General features: G+C 41.6%; 2 protein-coding genes across 2 annotated transcripts in view; both read right to left on the reverse strand.

Annotated features, from left to right (window-relative positions):
* Window positions 1-7,207, reverse strand: part of LOC141154992 (cytochrome P450 2A4-like) — an 80,256-nt gene extending 73,049 nt beyond the window's left edge. Inside the window, exon 1 of the mRNA XM_073641581.1 lies at window positions 6,820-7,207. Within this exon, the coding sequence (XP_073497682.1) occupies window positions 6,820-6,999 (180 nt within the window). The 5' untranslated portion in view covers window positions 7,000-7,207. The remainder of the gene's footprint in view (window positions 1-6,819) is intronic.
* Window positions 7,208-12,339: 5,132 nt separating this feature from the next.
* Window positions 12,340-16,757, reverse strand: part of LOC141154993 (cytochrome P450 2A4-like) — a 33,869-nt gene continuing 29,451 nt past the window's right edge. Inside the window, exons 7-9 of the mRNA XM_073641582.1 lie at window positions 15,203-15,390; window positions 14,511-14,652; window positions 12,340-12,741 (exon numbers count right to left, since the gene is read on the reverse strand). Of these exons, the coding sequence (XP_073497683.1) occupies window positions 12,557-12,741; window positions 14,511-14,652; window positions 15,203-15,390 (515 nt within the window). The 3' untranslated portion in view covers window positions 12,340-12,556. The remainder of the gene's footprint in view (window positions 12,742-14,510; window positions 14,653-15,202; window positions 15,391-16,757) is intronic.

Raw genomic sequence — 16,757 nt, forward strand, 5'->3', positions numbered from 1 at the left:
CATGGTGCGCCAGTCAGTCACAGTGATGCTAATACTCGGCATGGTTGTGATGGCTGTGGAAGTGCCCACAGCCAAAGAGCTTGTTGATTGGCTGCTCTGCAGGCTTTCAACAAGCTTTATTCAGCATTCAAACTCCGAACTCTAAAACGGACTTCCGGGAGAAGTCTGTGTTCGGAGTTCAGCACCTGACACTAGGTGTCCGGTACGAACCCCGAACTTTACAGTTCAGGTTCATTCATCTCTCTACCTGTGTGGTTTCTTATATGGACGCATCAGGACGGGCCCATCTCATCCACTACATAGAGAGACAAAGTCATTTATGCCATAGTATGCAGCACTCCTTTTCCACTTTGGAGTCACTTTTTGCATACTTATTATTGTACGTTATTGGATATTTGCATATAGTGTGATATATACTTTTCATTACCAATCCAAATAACTTTTTATGAATTACTATTTTATGCATTACACACTTTTTCCCCTACATATCTACCTCTAGTTGTGATGACACTGTGATATTGCAGAATGGAATTTATATTAGGAACGTTTAGAATATTTAGGGAAGTCATCTTCCTACTATTCTACTATCATACAGTATATTTGTTCTAGTTTGTCCTGTAACACCATATCTATTGTTATATTTTACAACCATTTTTAGATATATTTCAAATCATTGGATTAATGTTAAAATAATCACTCATTTCTTTGTTGATATATTGTATATAAGACCGTCTCCATGTAGATATTGTAAATGCTTTTATACGTTAATAATGAAGTTATGTCTTTGAATTATTTATGGTATTTGTAGACTTTCTTTACAGGTTTAGTAACTGTATATTCAACTACAACCAGTATACTTGGTTTACCCTTGGCTCAGTGGCTTTGGCTAAATTTTGAAGGTTTTCAATTTTAATGTTGAGAAGTGTACATATACTGTATGTAAAGTGGGTACGGAAAGTATTCAGACCCCGTTAAATTGGTCTGACATGCACTGTGAGCTGTGAGGTCTTATATAGACAGATGTGTGCCTTTCCCAATCAAGTCCTATCAGTTTAATTAAACACAGCTGGACTCCAATGAAGGAGTAGAACCATCTCAAGGAGGATCACAAGGAAATAGACAGCATGTGACTTAAATATGAGTGTCTGAGCAAAGGGTCTGAATACTTATGACCATGAGATATTTCAGTTTTTCTTTTTTAATAAATTTGCAAAAATGTCTACATTTCTTTTTATTTTCAGTCAAGATGGGGTGCACAGTGTACTTTAACCCCTTTACCCCCGAGGGTGGTTTGCACGTTAATGACCAGGCCAATTTTTACAATTCTGACCACTGTCACTTTATGAGGTAATTACTCTGGAATGCTTCAACGGATCCCCCTGATTCTGAGACTGTTTTTTCGTGACATATTGTACTTCATGATTGTGGTAAAATTTCTTCGATATCACTTGCGTTTATTTGTGAAAAAAATGGAAATTTGGTGAAAATTTTGAAAATGTTGTAATTTTCAAAATTTGAATTTTTATGCCCTTAAATCAGAGAGATATGTCACACAAAAGAGTTAATAAATAACATTTCCCACATGTCTACTTTACATCAGCACAATATTGGAACCCAAATTTTTTTTTATTGGGGAGCTATAAGGGTTAAAAGTTGACCAGCGATTTTTAATTTTTCCCAAAAAAATTTACAAAACCATTTTTTTAGGGACCACATCATATTTAAAGTCACTTTGAGGGTCTTTATGACAGAAAATACCCAAAAGTGACACCATTCTAAAAACTGCACCCCTCAAGGTGCTCAAAACCACATTCAAGAACTTTATTAACCCTTCAGGTGCTTCACAGGAATTTTTGGAATGTGGAAGAAAAAAATTAACATTTAACTTTTTTCACAAAAATGTTATTTTAGACCCAATTTTTTTTATTTTTGCAGGGGTAACAGGAAAAAATGGACCCCAAAATTTGTTGTGCAATTTCTCCTGAGTAAGCAGATACCCCATATGTGGGGGAAAACCACTGTTTGGGCACACAGCAGGGTTCGGAAGGGAAGGAGCGCCATTTGACTTTTTGAATGTAAAATTTGCTTGAATAATTAGCGGACGCCATGTTGCATTTGGGGAGCCCCTGATGTGCCTAAACAGTGGAAACCCCCCACAAGTGACACCATTTTGGAAACTAGACCCCTCAGGGAACTTATCTAGATGTGTGGTGAGCACATTGAACCCCCAGGTGCTTCACAGAAGTTTATAACATTGATCCGTAAAAATAAAATTATCACATTTTTCCCACAAAAATGTTTTTCAGCCCCCACTTTTGAATTTTCATAAGGGTAACAGGAGAAATTGCACCATGCAGTTTATTGTTCAATTTCTCCTGAGTAAGCAGATACCCCATATGGGGGGAAAACCACTGTTTGGGCGCACGGCAGGGTTTGGAAGGGAAGGAGCGCCATTTGACTTTTTGAATGTAAAATTTGCTTGAATAATTAGAGACGCCATGTTGCATTTGGGGAGCCCCTGATGTGCCTAAACAGTGGAAACCCCCCACAAGTGACACCATTTTGGAAACTAGACCCCTCAGGGAACTTATCTAGATGTGTGGTGAGCACCTTGAACCCCCAGGTGCTTCACAGAAGTTTATAACATTGAGCCGTAAAAATAAAATTTTCACATTTTTCCCACAAAAATGTTTTTCAGCCCCCACTTTTGCATTTTCATAAGGGTAACAGGAGAAATTGCACCATGCAGTTTGTTGTTCTATTTCTCCTGAGTAAGCAGATACCCCATATGTGGGGGAAACCACTGTTTGGGCGCGCGGCAGGGTTCGGAAGGGAAGGAGTGCCATTTGACTTTTTGAATGAAAAATTTGCTTGAATAATTAGCGGATGTGCCCCTGATGTGCCTAAACAGTGAAAACCCCCCACAAGTGACACCATTTTGGAAACTAGACCCCTCAGGGAACTTATCTAGATGTGTGGTGAGCACCTTGAACCCCCAGGTGCTTCACAGAAGTTTATAACATTGAGCCGTAAAAATAAAATTTTCACATTTTTCCCACAAAAATGTTTTTCAGACCCCACTTTTGCATTTTTATAAGGGTAACAGGAGAAATTGCACCATGCAGTTTGTTGTTCAATTTCTCCTGAGTAAGCAGATACCCCACATGTGGGGAAGACCACTGTTTGGGCGCACGGTAGGGTTCGGAAGGGAAGGAGCGCCATTTGACTTTTTGAATGTAAAATTTGCTTGAATAATTAGCGGATGCCATGTTGCATTTGGGGAGCCCCTGATGTGCCTAAACAGTGGAAACCCCCCACAAGTGACACCATTTTGGAAACTAGACCCCTCAGGGAACTTATCTAGATGTGTGTTGAGCACCTTGAACCCCCAGGTGCTTCACAGAAGTTTATAACATTGAGCCGTAAAAATACAATTTTCACATTTTTCCCACAAAATTGTTTTTCAGCCCCCACTTTTGCATTTTCGTAAGGGTAACAGGAGAAATTGCACCATGCAGTTTGTTGTTCTATTACTCCTGAGTAAGCAGATACCCCATATGTGGGGGAAAACCACTGTTTGGGCGCGCGGCAGGGTTCGGAAGGGAAGGAGTGCCATTTGACTTTTTGAATGTAAAATTTGCTTGAATAATTAGCGGATGTGCCCCTGATGTGCCTAAACAGTGGAAACCCCCCACAAGTGACACCATTTTGGAAACCAGACCCCTCAGGGAACTTATCTAGATGTGTGGTGAGCACCCTGAACCCCCAAGTCCTTTACAGAAGTTTATAACATGGTGCCGTGAAAATAAAAAAATCAAACTTTTTCCACAACAATGATGTTTTAGCCCCAATTTTTTAATTTTCACAAGGGTAAGAGGAGAAAATGGACCCCAAAAACTTTTGTGCAATTTCTCCTGAGTACGCCAATACCCCATATGTGGGGAAAATGCAGTGTTTGGGCGCACGGCAGAGTTCAGAAGGGAAGGAGCACTGTGTGACTTTTTGAACGCAAAATTGGCTGGAATCGAGAGCGGACGCCATGTCGCGTTTGAAGAGCCCCTGATGTGCCTAAATAGTTGAAACCCCCCACAAGTGACCCCATTTTTGGAAACTACACCCCTCAAGGATTTTATCAAGGGGTATAGTGAACATTTTGAACCCAGAGGTACGACACAGAATTTGATGACATTAGGTCATCATATTGAATAAGTTGTCATTAGTCTTGAGCGCAAGTGCTCGCTACTTGAGTTTGCATCGGGTACTCAGGTATGCACCATGTATGACTGGTGCTCAAGTGAAATGCTCGAGTTCCCGTCTGCATGTTTCACGGTTATTAGACACCCCAAAAAAAACATGTGGGGATCGCTCGAGCATGGCAGGCAATCCCCGCAAGGTTTTTTGGCCGCGAAGCATATGGGGTGGAGACTCGAGCACCCGCGATACTCAATGCATACCCGAGCACCCGATGCAAACTCAAGTAGCGAGCACTTGCGTTCAACACTAGTTGCCATATCGTCATTTTTTTTTTTCATAAAAAAAAACAACCCTAACCCTACCCTAGCCCAACCCTGACCCCAACCCTAACATTAGCACAACCCTAACCCCAACCCCAGCCTTAGCGTTTATTTTTTACGCCATTCCTCGTGCGGTATAAGTGATGAGATTACTTTATTCTTCTGGTCGATGCGACTACAGAGATATCAGAATCATATCGGGTTTTTATGACTGACAGCTGTCACACACTAAAAGACACATATTTTGTAAAATCTAGTTTTTGCATCGCCATATTTTGAAAGCTATAATTTTTCCATATTTTGGCCAACAGAGTCATTTGATAGCTTGTTTTTTGCGGGACAAGTTGACGTTTTTATTGGTGCCATTTTCAGGCACGTGACATTTTTTGATCGCTTTCTATTCCTGCTTTTGGGAGGCAGAATAAACAAAAACCAACAATTCAGGAATTGTTTATTTTATTTTTTTATTCTACTCCGCGTGTGGTAAAATTGATAAGGTAGCTTTATTCTTCGGGTCAGTACATTTACAGTGGTACCACATTTATATAGTTTTTCTATGTTTTGGCGCTTTTACACAATAAAAGCCATTTTATAGAAAAAATAATTTTTTTGCATCGCTTTATTCTGAGAGCTATAACTTTTTTATTTTTCGGGTGATGGCGCTGTATGGCAGCTTGTTTTTTGCGGGATAAGATGATGTTTTCAGCGGTACCATTTTTATCTATATTCATCTTTTTGATCGCGTGTTATTCCATTTTTTGTTTCGTGGAATGATGATAAAGCATTGTTTTTTGCTTTGTTTTTTATTTTATTTTTTTACCGTGTTCACTGAAGGGGTTAACTAGTGGGACAGTTTTATAGGTTGGGTCGTTCCGGATGCGGCGATACCAAATATGTGTACTTTATTGTTTGTTTTTTTTTCATAATATTTATTGATGGGTATATTATATTTTTATTTTTGGTGGATTATTATTTTTTTTTTTTTAATATTTTTAGATTTTTTTTTTCACTTTCTGAGAGTTTTTACACTTTTTTACTTTGTCCCACTCTGGGACTTTCACTTTTTTTATTCTGATCGCCTGCATAGCATAGGGATTGAGCACCATCCCTGTGCTATGCAGGCAGTCAGTGCTGCACAGTGAGACGATTGTTTGCTCATGCCCTGCGCATGACCAAACAATCTTCCTGCTGTCTGGTGACCCGGATGTTGTCATGACGACATCGGGTCGTCATGGCAACACCCGGGAAGCCGCGGCCGACAGCGCTGGAGGCCGGAAGAGGAGGTGAGTATTGCGGTCACCTCCCCTTAGCCACCGCAATGCTGCGATCGACTCCGATCACAGCATTGCGGGGGTTAATGTGTCGGGAGCGGTTCTGGACCGCTCCCTGCACATAGTACCAGGTGTCAGCTGTGACAATCAGCTGACACCCGGCAGCGATCGCGCCCGCACAGCCTGTGTGCGCGCGCGATCGCCATGACATATTAATACGGGTCAGGCTCTTAAAGCCTAGGGCACAGACGCGTATTAATACGTCATGGGCTGTAAAGGGGTTAATGAGAAAAAAATGAACTTTTTAGAATTTACCAAATGGCTGCAATGAAACAAAGGGTGAAAAACTTAAAGGGGTCTGAATACTTTCCATACCCACTGTATTTATATACAATATAGATACATAGAGAGAGAGAGAAAGAGGGGGAGAGGGCAAGAGTGATACACTCCTCAACATTGATATTGAAACTCCATGAAACAAGAGTCATGTAATTCTGAAAATCACTGAATTGATAGACATTAGTGATGAGTGAGTATGAATTGTTAACCCCTTTGGCAAGCACGCTCTGGTGCTCGTCGAGTATTTGTGACGTGCTCGGCATCGATGTAAGTGTTGCCGTGGCTGCGTGTGTCACATCTGTTAAACACCTGTGACACATGCAGGGATTGTCTATCAAACAGGCAAACCCTGCATGTATCACAGGTGTTTATCCGATGTGACACATGCAGCCGCGGTGACACTTACATCGATGCCGAGCATGCAGCAAATACTTGTCGAGGACCAGACCGTGCTCGCCGAAAGGGTTAACAATTCATACTCTCTCATCACTAACAGACATGTTAATCTTTTGCAAATTATATAAAAATGGAAAAAATGTTCAAAACAACTTGATTTCTTCAGCGATATACACGTATACACAGTACATATATAAAAGTTCAAATAAACCGCATTGTGCGTAGATTGCTGTTTATGGCCGTGTGTTTTCAGACGATTGAAGAGAAGGTACAGGCGGACATATATTATGTAATCTTACCTTCACTAATGACTGTGGCAGTTCTGTGTTGCTGATTTGAAAGATATTCCCCAAGAAGGGCAGAGGTGTAGGTCCTGGGGGCAGGTCCTTCTGTTTGACCCTACTCCACCATTTGATGAGATAAATAAGGAGAGTGACTCCAACAGCTAAGAGAAGCGTTGCTGCGATGTTTAGAGCCATCCTGAGCCCCGGTGATTACAGCACAGTCTGTACTGTGTCCTATGTATTTATATACAATCAAGTATAGGGTGATGTTCCAACATGGAATCAGTGAGAATAGGTTGGGCGAGTGCAAAGTGCAGAGTTACAGCCGTATTGTTCAACACTTCCACTCTCAGGGCTTGCAGAGAGGGCAGTGTCATCTTGGTGTGATGTCAGAGAGCTCTGGAGATCAGACATGACACCCACCCCCTCTCTTAGCAGACACAGCGATGGGGGGGATGCAGCAGTTGGATCCTCTGTTCTTTGGTTACTGTACAGATTTGCTGATTACTGATGACATGTTCAAAAATCAGATATAGGTTTGATCCATCCAAAATATACTCCTTTATCTCAACAAAATATGAGCACTAAGGATTTAAGGTTTGTAACAGGAAACTGCATATCAACCAGAAACAGCAGAAGAGGTGGAAAGAGAGTCAAGGTCCATTTATACCAGAAGATATTCGGCTCATATAAACATTCAGCCGATGATCTAAAGAATTAGCAAAACATCTGCTTTCCTGAGGGTGGTAAGCCTGTGGAAGAATGTAGATCACCGGATAGATAGCAGAGGCATAGCTAGGAGTTCAGCTCGGGGGAGGGGTGGGGGGGGGACATCTGAGTGGGCTCCTAACCAGGCAACTGTGTGTACCTAATCATAGGTATAGGGGACCTCATCAGATAACCATGCTGTTACTGAAAATCTCTATACTAAGATTAACACTGATGTTACCACCATATAGTTACCATGAAGTCGTAGATACCAGTCCTGCAGAGCGCATAAGAGATTACAGTACAGTTATTGATGGTGACTTACAGGTGAAGTTCATTTTTCTTGTCTTTTCCATCTGGCCCAGACCGACACGACAACTTCTCCAGACACGACTCGTTTACAATGACAGATTTGATTTCTCACATTTTCTGCACCATCCCCATCTGCACAGACTCCTAAGCATACTGTTACTCTAATGCTGAGCCGCTGCCATATGTGTGCCTATTACTGATGCTCTAGGTGTGACAGCATTCACTACTGATGGACAAGCAATGAGGCTTCAGTAGTCAAGAGGTCCAGGGTTAGATACAAAGAGGGCTCCTCATATACAAAAGGGTAAGTTAAAGGTCACAGTCCGAGGTCAGAATTCCGGGAAGGTAGCAGATCAAGAAAAAAGGGCAAGGCAAACAGATGTTCGAAGGCACAGACTAAAGTCAGGCAACAAAGATCAAACACAGAAAACAGAGCAAGCGCACACCATTTGAGCTAAGCTACAAATGACACTAATTAGAGGCAGAGAGCCAACTACATAGCCAGGTAATTCTCAAATAGCAGACCTATGGAAGAGATTCCGGCAAACCCTGTCTGCGTAAGTCATTTACCAGGAGTGTTCTTCAGGACACGGCAGAGCCACGGGCGAGAAAACCAACTCTTACACAGTCCTTTCCCAAACTGTCCAGTACTAAAATGCTCCGCAGAAACTTTCTCCTGTCACAAAATGGAGTTCAAGTGTGGTCCGGAGCCCGTTGTTTGCCGTGTCGACACCTTAAAGTGGATTGGGATTTTTAGTTATTAAACAAATAAAAACTGTGGCTGCGAATCTGAAAGTTCTGGACACTGGTATTAGCAACAAACTTTGTGTTAAGCAGTTAATATACCCAACTAACTAATTACAGGCTATATTTTAGCCTTAAATATTTTGGCGCCAAAATGTTATGTGATGAGTGAACAGCTACTCACTGTGGGGCCCTTTCAACTGGTGAGCAGTTGCTGTGACCATTGATTCTTGTGACGTAATTCCTCAGCCGTGTCCAACACCCCTTCACTGTAGGTCCCAGCCTTTATTGTCCCTTAACAGCGTTTCTGACTGGAATCTCCTCAAACCTGGACAGGTTCCGGTCGCGAGCAAGCTCAGCTCCAATATGCCACTTCTTTGGTGTCAATGGGGTGTTCTCACAAGCAGATGCTGCTGAATTCCCATCTAGGGCGTCCTCTCCTGTTCAGGACATATTCCAGTATACCCCCAAGATGGCCGCTCCACTTCATCCTGTCACGTACTTTCAACTGTCAACTGGGAAATCCCTGAGCACATTAACTAAGCCCCTCCCAGACTGGAGGTAGACCAATCACCAACTCTCCATTGGTTGTTGGGCAGATTTCACCATTACTACCCTCTAACAGGATGCACTGAACTCCCTATAATCAATATATTAACTGTTTATTCTTACATCCCAATATAATCATGTAATACAATGCAGTTTAAATCATTCACACAGAGTTAAAACCTTTCATCAAAATATATACACAGTCTTTCAACATGTACAGTGTTATACTGGTGTGGATACAGGTTTACACAATTATATCACTCTGGTGAACCGACACACATCTTCACAATTGGACTGCTGAACTGTAACTCAACACACTGACAGCTCAGTATGCCTCAGCCTTTGATAGTATGGCTGAGCTGTCCATCACCATACTGACAGCTCAGCATGCCCCTGTCCTAGTATGGATTGCTGAACTGTCACTCACTGCTTCCAGACTCACTGATAGGTGGAATCGTGACACTTGTTACCCAATATAATAATGCCCACAACTGTGCAACTTACAAAGTAAAATTCCTCCTTTGCGCCCTCTAGATGGTTTAGTTGTGCCCTAGAAATTATTGTCCTATGCATATGCCCTAAAAAACAGTGCCCATATTTTGCCTCTAGAAAGTAATAATGCCCCCAGTGTGTCCATTTGACGGTCACAATACACCGAGTGCCCCTATAACAATTATACTTTTTAAGTGCCCACTTAACATCTAATAATGTCCCCTGAATTCTCCCATATATAGTTCCCCTCTACACAGCATGATGCCACTCACAGCTCTCACATACACAGCATGATGAACCCACAGTTCCCTATATGCAGCATGATAGCCCCCACCTACTGTATGGCGGCAGCCAGTAGCCCTCCCCACCATATAATTGCTTCCATTCCCCTCACACTGTATTATGGCCTAGTTTTCTCCCCACAAGCACTATTACAATAAAATAAAAAAAAATATTTTATACTCACCTAAACCTGGATCCTGATGAGTGCACCGGCAAATAGAACCAAGGTGCGGGCGGACCAACACAGTGATGTCATCTACCATGTGAGGCGTCCCAACGTGATGTCTTTAAGTCGCTCTGCTTCCCCAACTTGTCCATGCGCCTCCCTACCTTTCTGTGCACCGCAGCCCTAAATCAACCTGCGGTCTACAGAACAGAGAGCAGTAGTGCAGGGAGACCGTGCTCCACTGCAGTTCAACTGTATTGGCTCTCTGCACATGTTGATACAGTTTAGAGAAGCGACCACTTTGAGTGTGCACCTCTGAGTGAGCAGCCTGGGGTTATTGCACCCTCTGCCACCTCCCTTACCCCCACCCCAAGGTAGTTATGCTACTGATAAATAGACATGATAATGAAATGAAAATGCTGAAAAATATGGAATCAGAATTTTCAAAACATCTCAATATATTCAGTATCAAGTATTAGTGCCTGTCAGAAATCCCTGCACTTACTTTTTGGCTACTATTAATGAGATTCTTAATGGTTGTCTAAGGAATTTTCTGCCACACTGAATGTACTTGGTGCAAATCATCAAGATCCACTGCAGGCAGCTCACTTTGCAATTTCCGAACAATGACATTTGCAATTTTGCACTGAACTCTTTTTCTTGAGACATTTCCTGAAGCTAAATTTCCACTGTGATAGCCAGAGATATTCGATCATCCAGTGCAGAGGGAAAGTCCGATCCCAACTTTTTATCTTTAATATGACCCAATAATTCTTATAAAATTCTGAAGGCTTCATATAAACATTACAGGCAACCAGTGTTTTGTTATTCTAAGTGAACACAACTACTAAGATATGGCATTATACAGCATACTGTCTGACAGTGGAGTCTCCTTCCATAAAGAAAAAAGGAGAAGAAGCAAAGTAAGGACAGAAGAAGGCCATCACTGGATTAAAACCAACCCTTTGGCTGGAGGCCTTTTAAACAAATTTTTGTTACTCATCTAAATCTAAATGTCGATATCTATAAAAATCATGGTATTCATAGAGACAAATACTATTCTTCTGGGTGTCCGACAGCACCACAACAAGTTTTTTCATGTAGTTACTGGCTGCCTATCAGAGAAAGAAGTTGTTTAGTAAATATCTGGATCATTTGCTTTTACTTATTAATTTTTTACCCTCCATCAGCTATCACGGTTTTATTCAATGGTAGATTATTTTGGACTGAATGGAACAACTGCCTATTTATTTGACACAGGGGCCCGAAGATAAAATCATTTTCATATGTCAAAATATTAGGAAAAAGCGACATCATGATTCACCACTTTCCCACCCAGCATAAGGTAGAGATACATTAACCTCTACCACCACAAACTCTTTGTTCTAGCTGTAGTCATAAGATTTATGGGGCTCTCCATTTTCAGAAAATCACTTAAAGAAATAAATTGTAGTTAACTCACCTTCACCAGGTCCAGCACTGAGTTTGCACTGCTGCTTCCAATATCTGCTATTAATTGCAGCGTTGATGACAGTGCTGCAGCCAATCAATTAACTCAGCAGCTCTGCCCAAGTAGCTAATCAGAGCCGCTGAGCTTACCGATTGGCTGCAGTGTTGCCAACATGATATCGGCACTGCAGACAATAACAGACACTGGGAGCAGCAGCAAAGTCTCAGCACCGGTAGACTCAGCACCAGTAGACTCAGCACTGGTAGACTCAGCACTGGTAGACTCAGCACCGGTAGACTAAGCACTGGTAGACTCCACACTGGAAGCGGGGTGGGTGAGTAAAGAGCAGGTTTTTTTGTATTTTTTTTCACGATTACTTTTTTTTTACAAAAATTTGTGGCTTTGGAAAGGGGTTTTCCAAAAGCAGAAAACAACCCCTTTAAGATCAGATAATATGTTAAACATTCAATGATCCAAACATTAACCAGATGTATGCTCCTCTTTCTATACACCAAGACTGTTCATAACTGAAATGTTAATTATATTATTTCAATCGATCATAGAAGCAGAGCAACAAATTATTTGAAAGTGTTGGAGCCATTGCGTGATGGACCCCCATAGCGACCAATGGATGGACCCAATTGGCTCTATTAGGATCTGTTAGTCCTTTGTAATGGTGTCTACCATTATTCCAGTCTAAATGCATATATGAACATAGCTAAAGTTATACAACTATGTTACAAAAAGTAGCAGATATTAGAGAAGCCCCAATAAAATAAATTATTAGGAAAAACAAACAGAAGACATACAGCATTCAGGACAACAGACACAATACGGTCCAATATTTCTATTAAGATAGAATTATTACAGATAATGAAAATTGCATTATATTGTGTGAAATACAATTGTGGCACAAAAACACTAAAAATACAATAAAAAATATATATATTTATGTGTGCAAACAAGTGTTTGTAGTGTTTTATCAGATGATATCCTTCCAAAGTTCTGGAGCTTGTAGGTTTCCTATGTGCAAGATTATAATCTTCATCTCAGAAACGAGGGACGACATTCATCTGGTATGACTGAGGTCTTGAAGCATTGGTGTTGGGCACGGGTCTTATGCTCAGATTCTTTCTATCTACAGTGGGCTCCAGGGTGAACTTCTGCAGTATAGTGGTCAGAAAGAGGAAGAGCTCCATGCGAGCCAGGCCTTCTCCCATACACGTACGTTTGCCTGAGAAAACAGTATGGATGTTCACAATAGTCATGTTAAACTTAAAGGGACTCTGTCAGCACAGAATGATTGTTCTAACCAAGTACTGGCGCTCGGTACATTACTGCGGGGCCAATTATTGTTTTCCCTCAATCTCCAACCCACTCTTCTTTGACAGATCTGGCTTCATGAAGACAGAGAAGGGTGGAGATGGATGAAAAATAAGCAGGTGGTAAGGTGCATATTAATGATTGGCCTCATCATAAAACACGGAGCACCTGTATTTGGTCTGACAGAGTCCCTTTTAAGAGCTGTGTGGTGTAGAAAAAAATTTCAAATTGTCTTTTAAAGAAATTTTGAGTCAACATAAGAGCAGGAGGTCCCCTTTATGTTTGCAATACACCAGAATGATTAGTGAATGAAATCCATAATTTTCCATATGGGAACACCTAGGCCAACCGTTACCATTATAAGGCCTACAATCAAAGCATGTATGAGACATTATTATTATTTATTTTTAGATCACCAATGATTCCATGGTGCTGTACATGAGAAGGGGTTACATACAAAAGACAAGTATAACTTACGGTGAAAAAACTAACAGTGACAGACCAGTACAGAACGGAGAGGGTCCTGCCCTTGTGGGCTTTTAGTCTACAAGATAATGGGGAAGGAGACAGTAGGTTGAGGGGTTCTGGCAGCTCAGGTGGTAGTGAGGTGGCAGTGGGGTCACTGAAGGCTGTAAGCTTTTTTGAAGAGATGGATTTTCAAGTTCTATCTGAAAGTTCCCAATGTGGTGGATAATCGTACATGTTGGCACACAGGATTCCAGAGGACGGGGGATCTTTGGGAGAAGTTTTGGAGGCGATTGGATGTGGAACGTATGAATGTGCAGGAGAGAAGGAGGTCTTGGGAGGACTGGATATTTGTTGGAAGATATCGGGAGATTAGTTCAGAGATATGTCGAAAAAGACAGATTACTGTAGGTTAATGTTAATAGTTTGAACTGGATAGGTTGGAAAATTGGGTGCCAATGAAGAGATCTGCAAAGTGGAGAAGCAGAGGAGTAGCGAGGGGAGAGGTGGATTATTCGGGCAGCAGAGTTAAGACCTCTTTAGTATGCTATTGGCAGTCAGGACTATCCTGACTCCCCCATGCACATGAACACTCTGCTTGGCTTTACTTGGCTTGGCTCCATGTTTGCAATGGAGAGAAAGGAGAAAGGCACTGTAACACATCTTTGGCAGAAGCTTATCTCTAAAAAAACAAAAAATAGGATTGACCATTGAAATTCCAACTGCCCGACCCTTCTCGCCCCTGATATAATCTCTTGGGGGAGAAGCAGGAAATCTTCATATACATCAGATGGTCGTATTGTTTCCCTGAAATCAGTGGGCTTGGCCGACTTTCATCTAATGTGAATGAGGGATGGGGATCTTTAGTTTTTTGTTGATGTTAAATAAGAAACTTTCTCCTAAGCACAAAAGCTCAGACCTGTCGTAAGACGTTGCACAAATATTGCACATGTTCAGTCTCCAGCCATGACTCTAAGAAAACTGTAGAGATAGTCTTTTAGTCTTTCATGGTTGTAATATTGCAAATATGGTGTGTTTGCAAAACAAAGACGTATCAAGTCATATTTTTGGTTTACCTTAAACCCAGCTTATATCTACCAATCATATCAATCTAGGATAGTCTCATTTTCTAAACTCTAGATAATTTGAAGATTAAATTCAGTCACAGTTTACAGATCATTTTTTTTTTGCCATAATCAAGAAATAGTTTCTTACCTGCAGCGAATGGCATAAATCCATCACTTTTCTTAAAGTCGCCTTTCTCATTAAGGAAGTGTCCAGGATCAAACTCCTTTGGGTTTTTGAAATATTTTGGGTCTTTTAGGACAGAGGTGAGGACTGGAAGCACTAAGCTTCTCTGAAAGTAAATATATAAAATATGTAGATATAGAAAACCGAAATGTTAAAAGTGAGATCTAGGTAGTAGCTGATAGGGAGACCAAAAACATTAAAGAAATCAGAACAACTTTTTTCACATGGGATAACCCGGTGTCTCTGAGGTTCTGCCACTAGTTACTGTATAAATTGGAGTCAAGAAATAGTTAAAAGAGAATGTGTTAAATGTTGAGCTTGGTTCATAAACTTAAAAGGTAGGAACAGGTGATGAGCTAAGAAGTCATACTTGCCAGGTCTCCTGGATCCGTCAGAAGACTCTCAAAAAAAGAGTAAATGTTCTAGACTCATGGAAAAGTAAGCAACTGTCCAGGGACCAGAAATGTTTCTTTTTACCTCACTGTATCAGAAAGGTGAGGACCAAGGGTTGGTGGGGTAGAGAATGGTTAGAGAAGTGCATGGCCCTTAAAATAACATGTAACTATGACCGAAAACTTCCAGTGGCACACACTGCTAAACTGATGCCCAACAGAAAAAAATTGTCAGGTGTAATCGATAAGACCAGAATATTATACCTTTGGAATGTGATATCCTCTGAAGGTTGTGTCCTTGCTGGCAGCATGGAGAACTCCTATAGGTACGATATCAGCAAATCTCTGGATCTCGTGGATTACTGCTTCTGTATACGGCATTTTACTCCTGTCTTCTGTTGATGGACAGCGATCTTTGCCTATTACATTGTCAATCTCTTTCTGGACCTTCTCTGAAATTTCCAAAATGGAAAAAAGAACATATTTTCATATTTTTCAGTATAGTGTGTAAGGCGGCGGTGTTCACACCGTGCAGTAACTGAGGCAGTGACCCAAACAAGTCCAACATAAACAGCTTTATTCAGTGACTCACGGGTAAACAGAAAAGTCCTCCGGTTCGCAGCCGGGTTAACATGAGTCCTTAAACAACGGCTGCAGTGGGCAACGGCCGCACCGGGCCGCTCAGAGCCTGTCGGGTGCAGAGCCTTCCCAGGCGTGGGTTCAGCTGCTCACAGGCGCGCCAAGCTTTCCTGCTATGCTCCTAGCAGGACCCAACACTGAACAACACTAATCCTTAGTGCAGGGTTTTTAAAGGTGCCTTTTTAAAGGTGGCAAGAGCTTCTGGAAAACCCAGGTTGGAGGGAGGAGGCCGCCCCACTGCCTTCCTGTAGCCTCCTCCAGAAATGAAGGCCCTCCCGGGTTTTACTAATCTGCCTTAGCCAGATAGCCTGACCAGGGCAATGCCCATCTTCATTCCAGCATTGCAGCCGCAGGTGAGTTTGTGACTGCAATGCACTCCAATGGATTTAATAGGTCTCTGTACACATTCTGGGGGAGATATAACGTCCCTCATATACGATCCCGGTCACTGCCTCACAAGTGCTATTTTTGAACCAAAAACTAGTTCTGTTGAAAATGTCACCATGCCAAGAAGATGAAGAAATACGAGGTAACATGTATTCTAGATAAGATAATATGTATAGTAGAGATAACTGATTTGTTGTGAATTGCCGTCGAATTTTGCAGGTCCTGGTATATTCAAACAATTACGAATCGGCAAAAAATGTTTATAGCTATTTTACAAAATGCAGAAGATTCCTTCAATCAGAGAAGTCAAGATTTCTTCAATCAGGAGAAACCAGGCATGCTTCTCGCTTATGTCTCGCAGCCGTCATATAGTATAGGAGATCACATAATATAACACAACATATCTGTTACGCACCTGTCTTGGATCCAGGTTTTGCTCCCCTCTCCCCGGTCACCTAAATCCTATTGTGCTTCACATTGGGCTTTGCAGAAGGCCCAGCGTGAACCCCTGTGATCATCTGCCTGGGTCTATATAAGGCCCACCAAGACGTTGTCTTGGTATTAAGACTTTTGTGTCGCTAGTCACTATTCACGAATAGGTCGTGAGGTTGGGCAGCAATAGCTTAAAGACAGAACACTGAAGAACAAGGCAAACATGCACCACTGAGTCAAGGCTACATCTGGCAGTAATCAGAGGCAGACAGACAGCTAAATAGCCAGGGAATCACTCAGAACAGAAAACACCTGTTGGAAAACCAGCACGCCCTGACCCTGATTGGAGTATATAAATGAT

The sequence above is a fragment of the Phyllobates terribilis genome, unplaced genomic scaffold, assembly GCF_046119375.1.
Source record: "Phyllobates terribilis strain yellow unplaced genomic scaffold, ASM4611937v1 Scaffold_7__3_contigs__length_470593459, whole genome shotgun sequence".
Lineage (NCBI taxonomy): Eukaryota > Metazoa > Chordata > Amphibia > Anura > Dendrobatidae > Phyllobates > Phyllobates terribilis.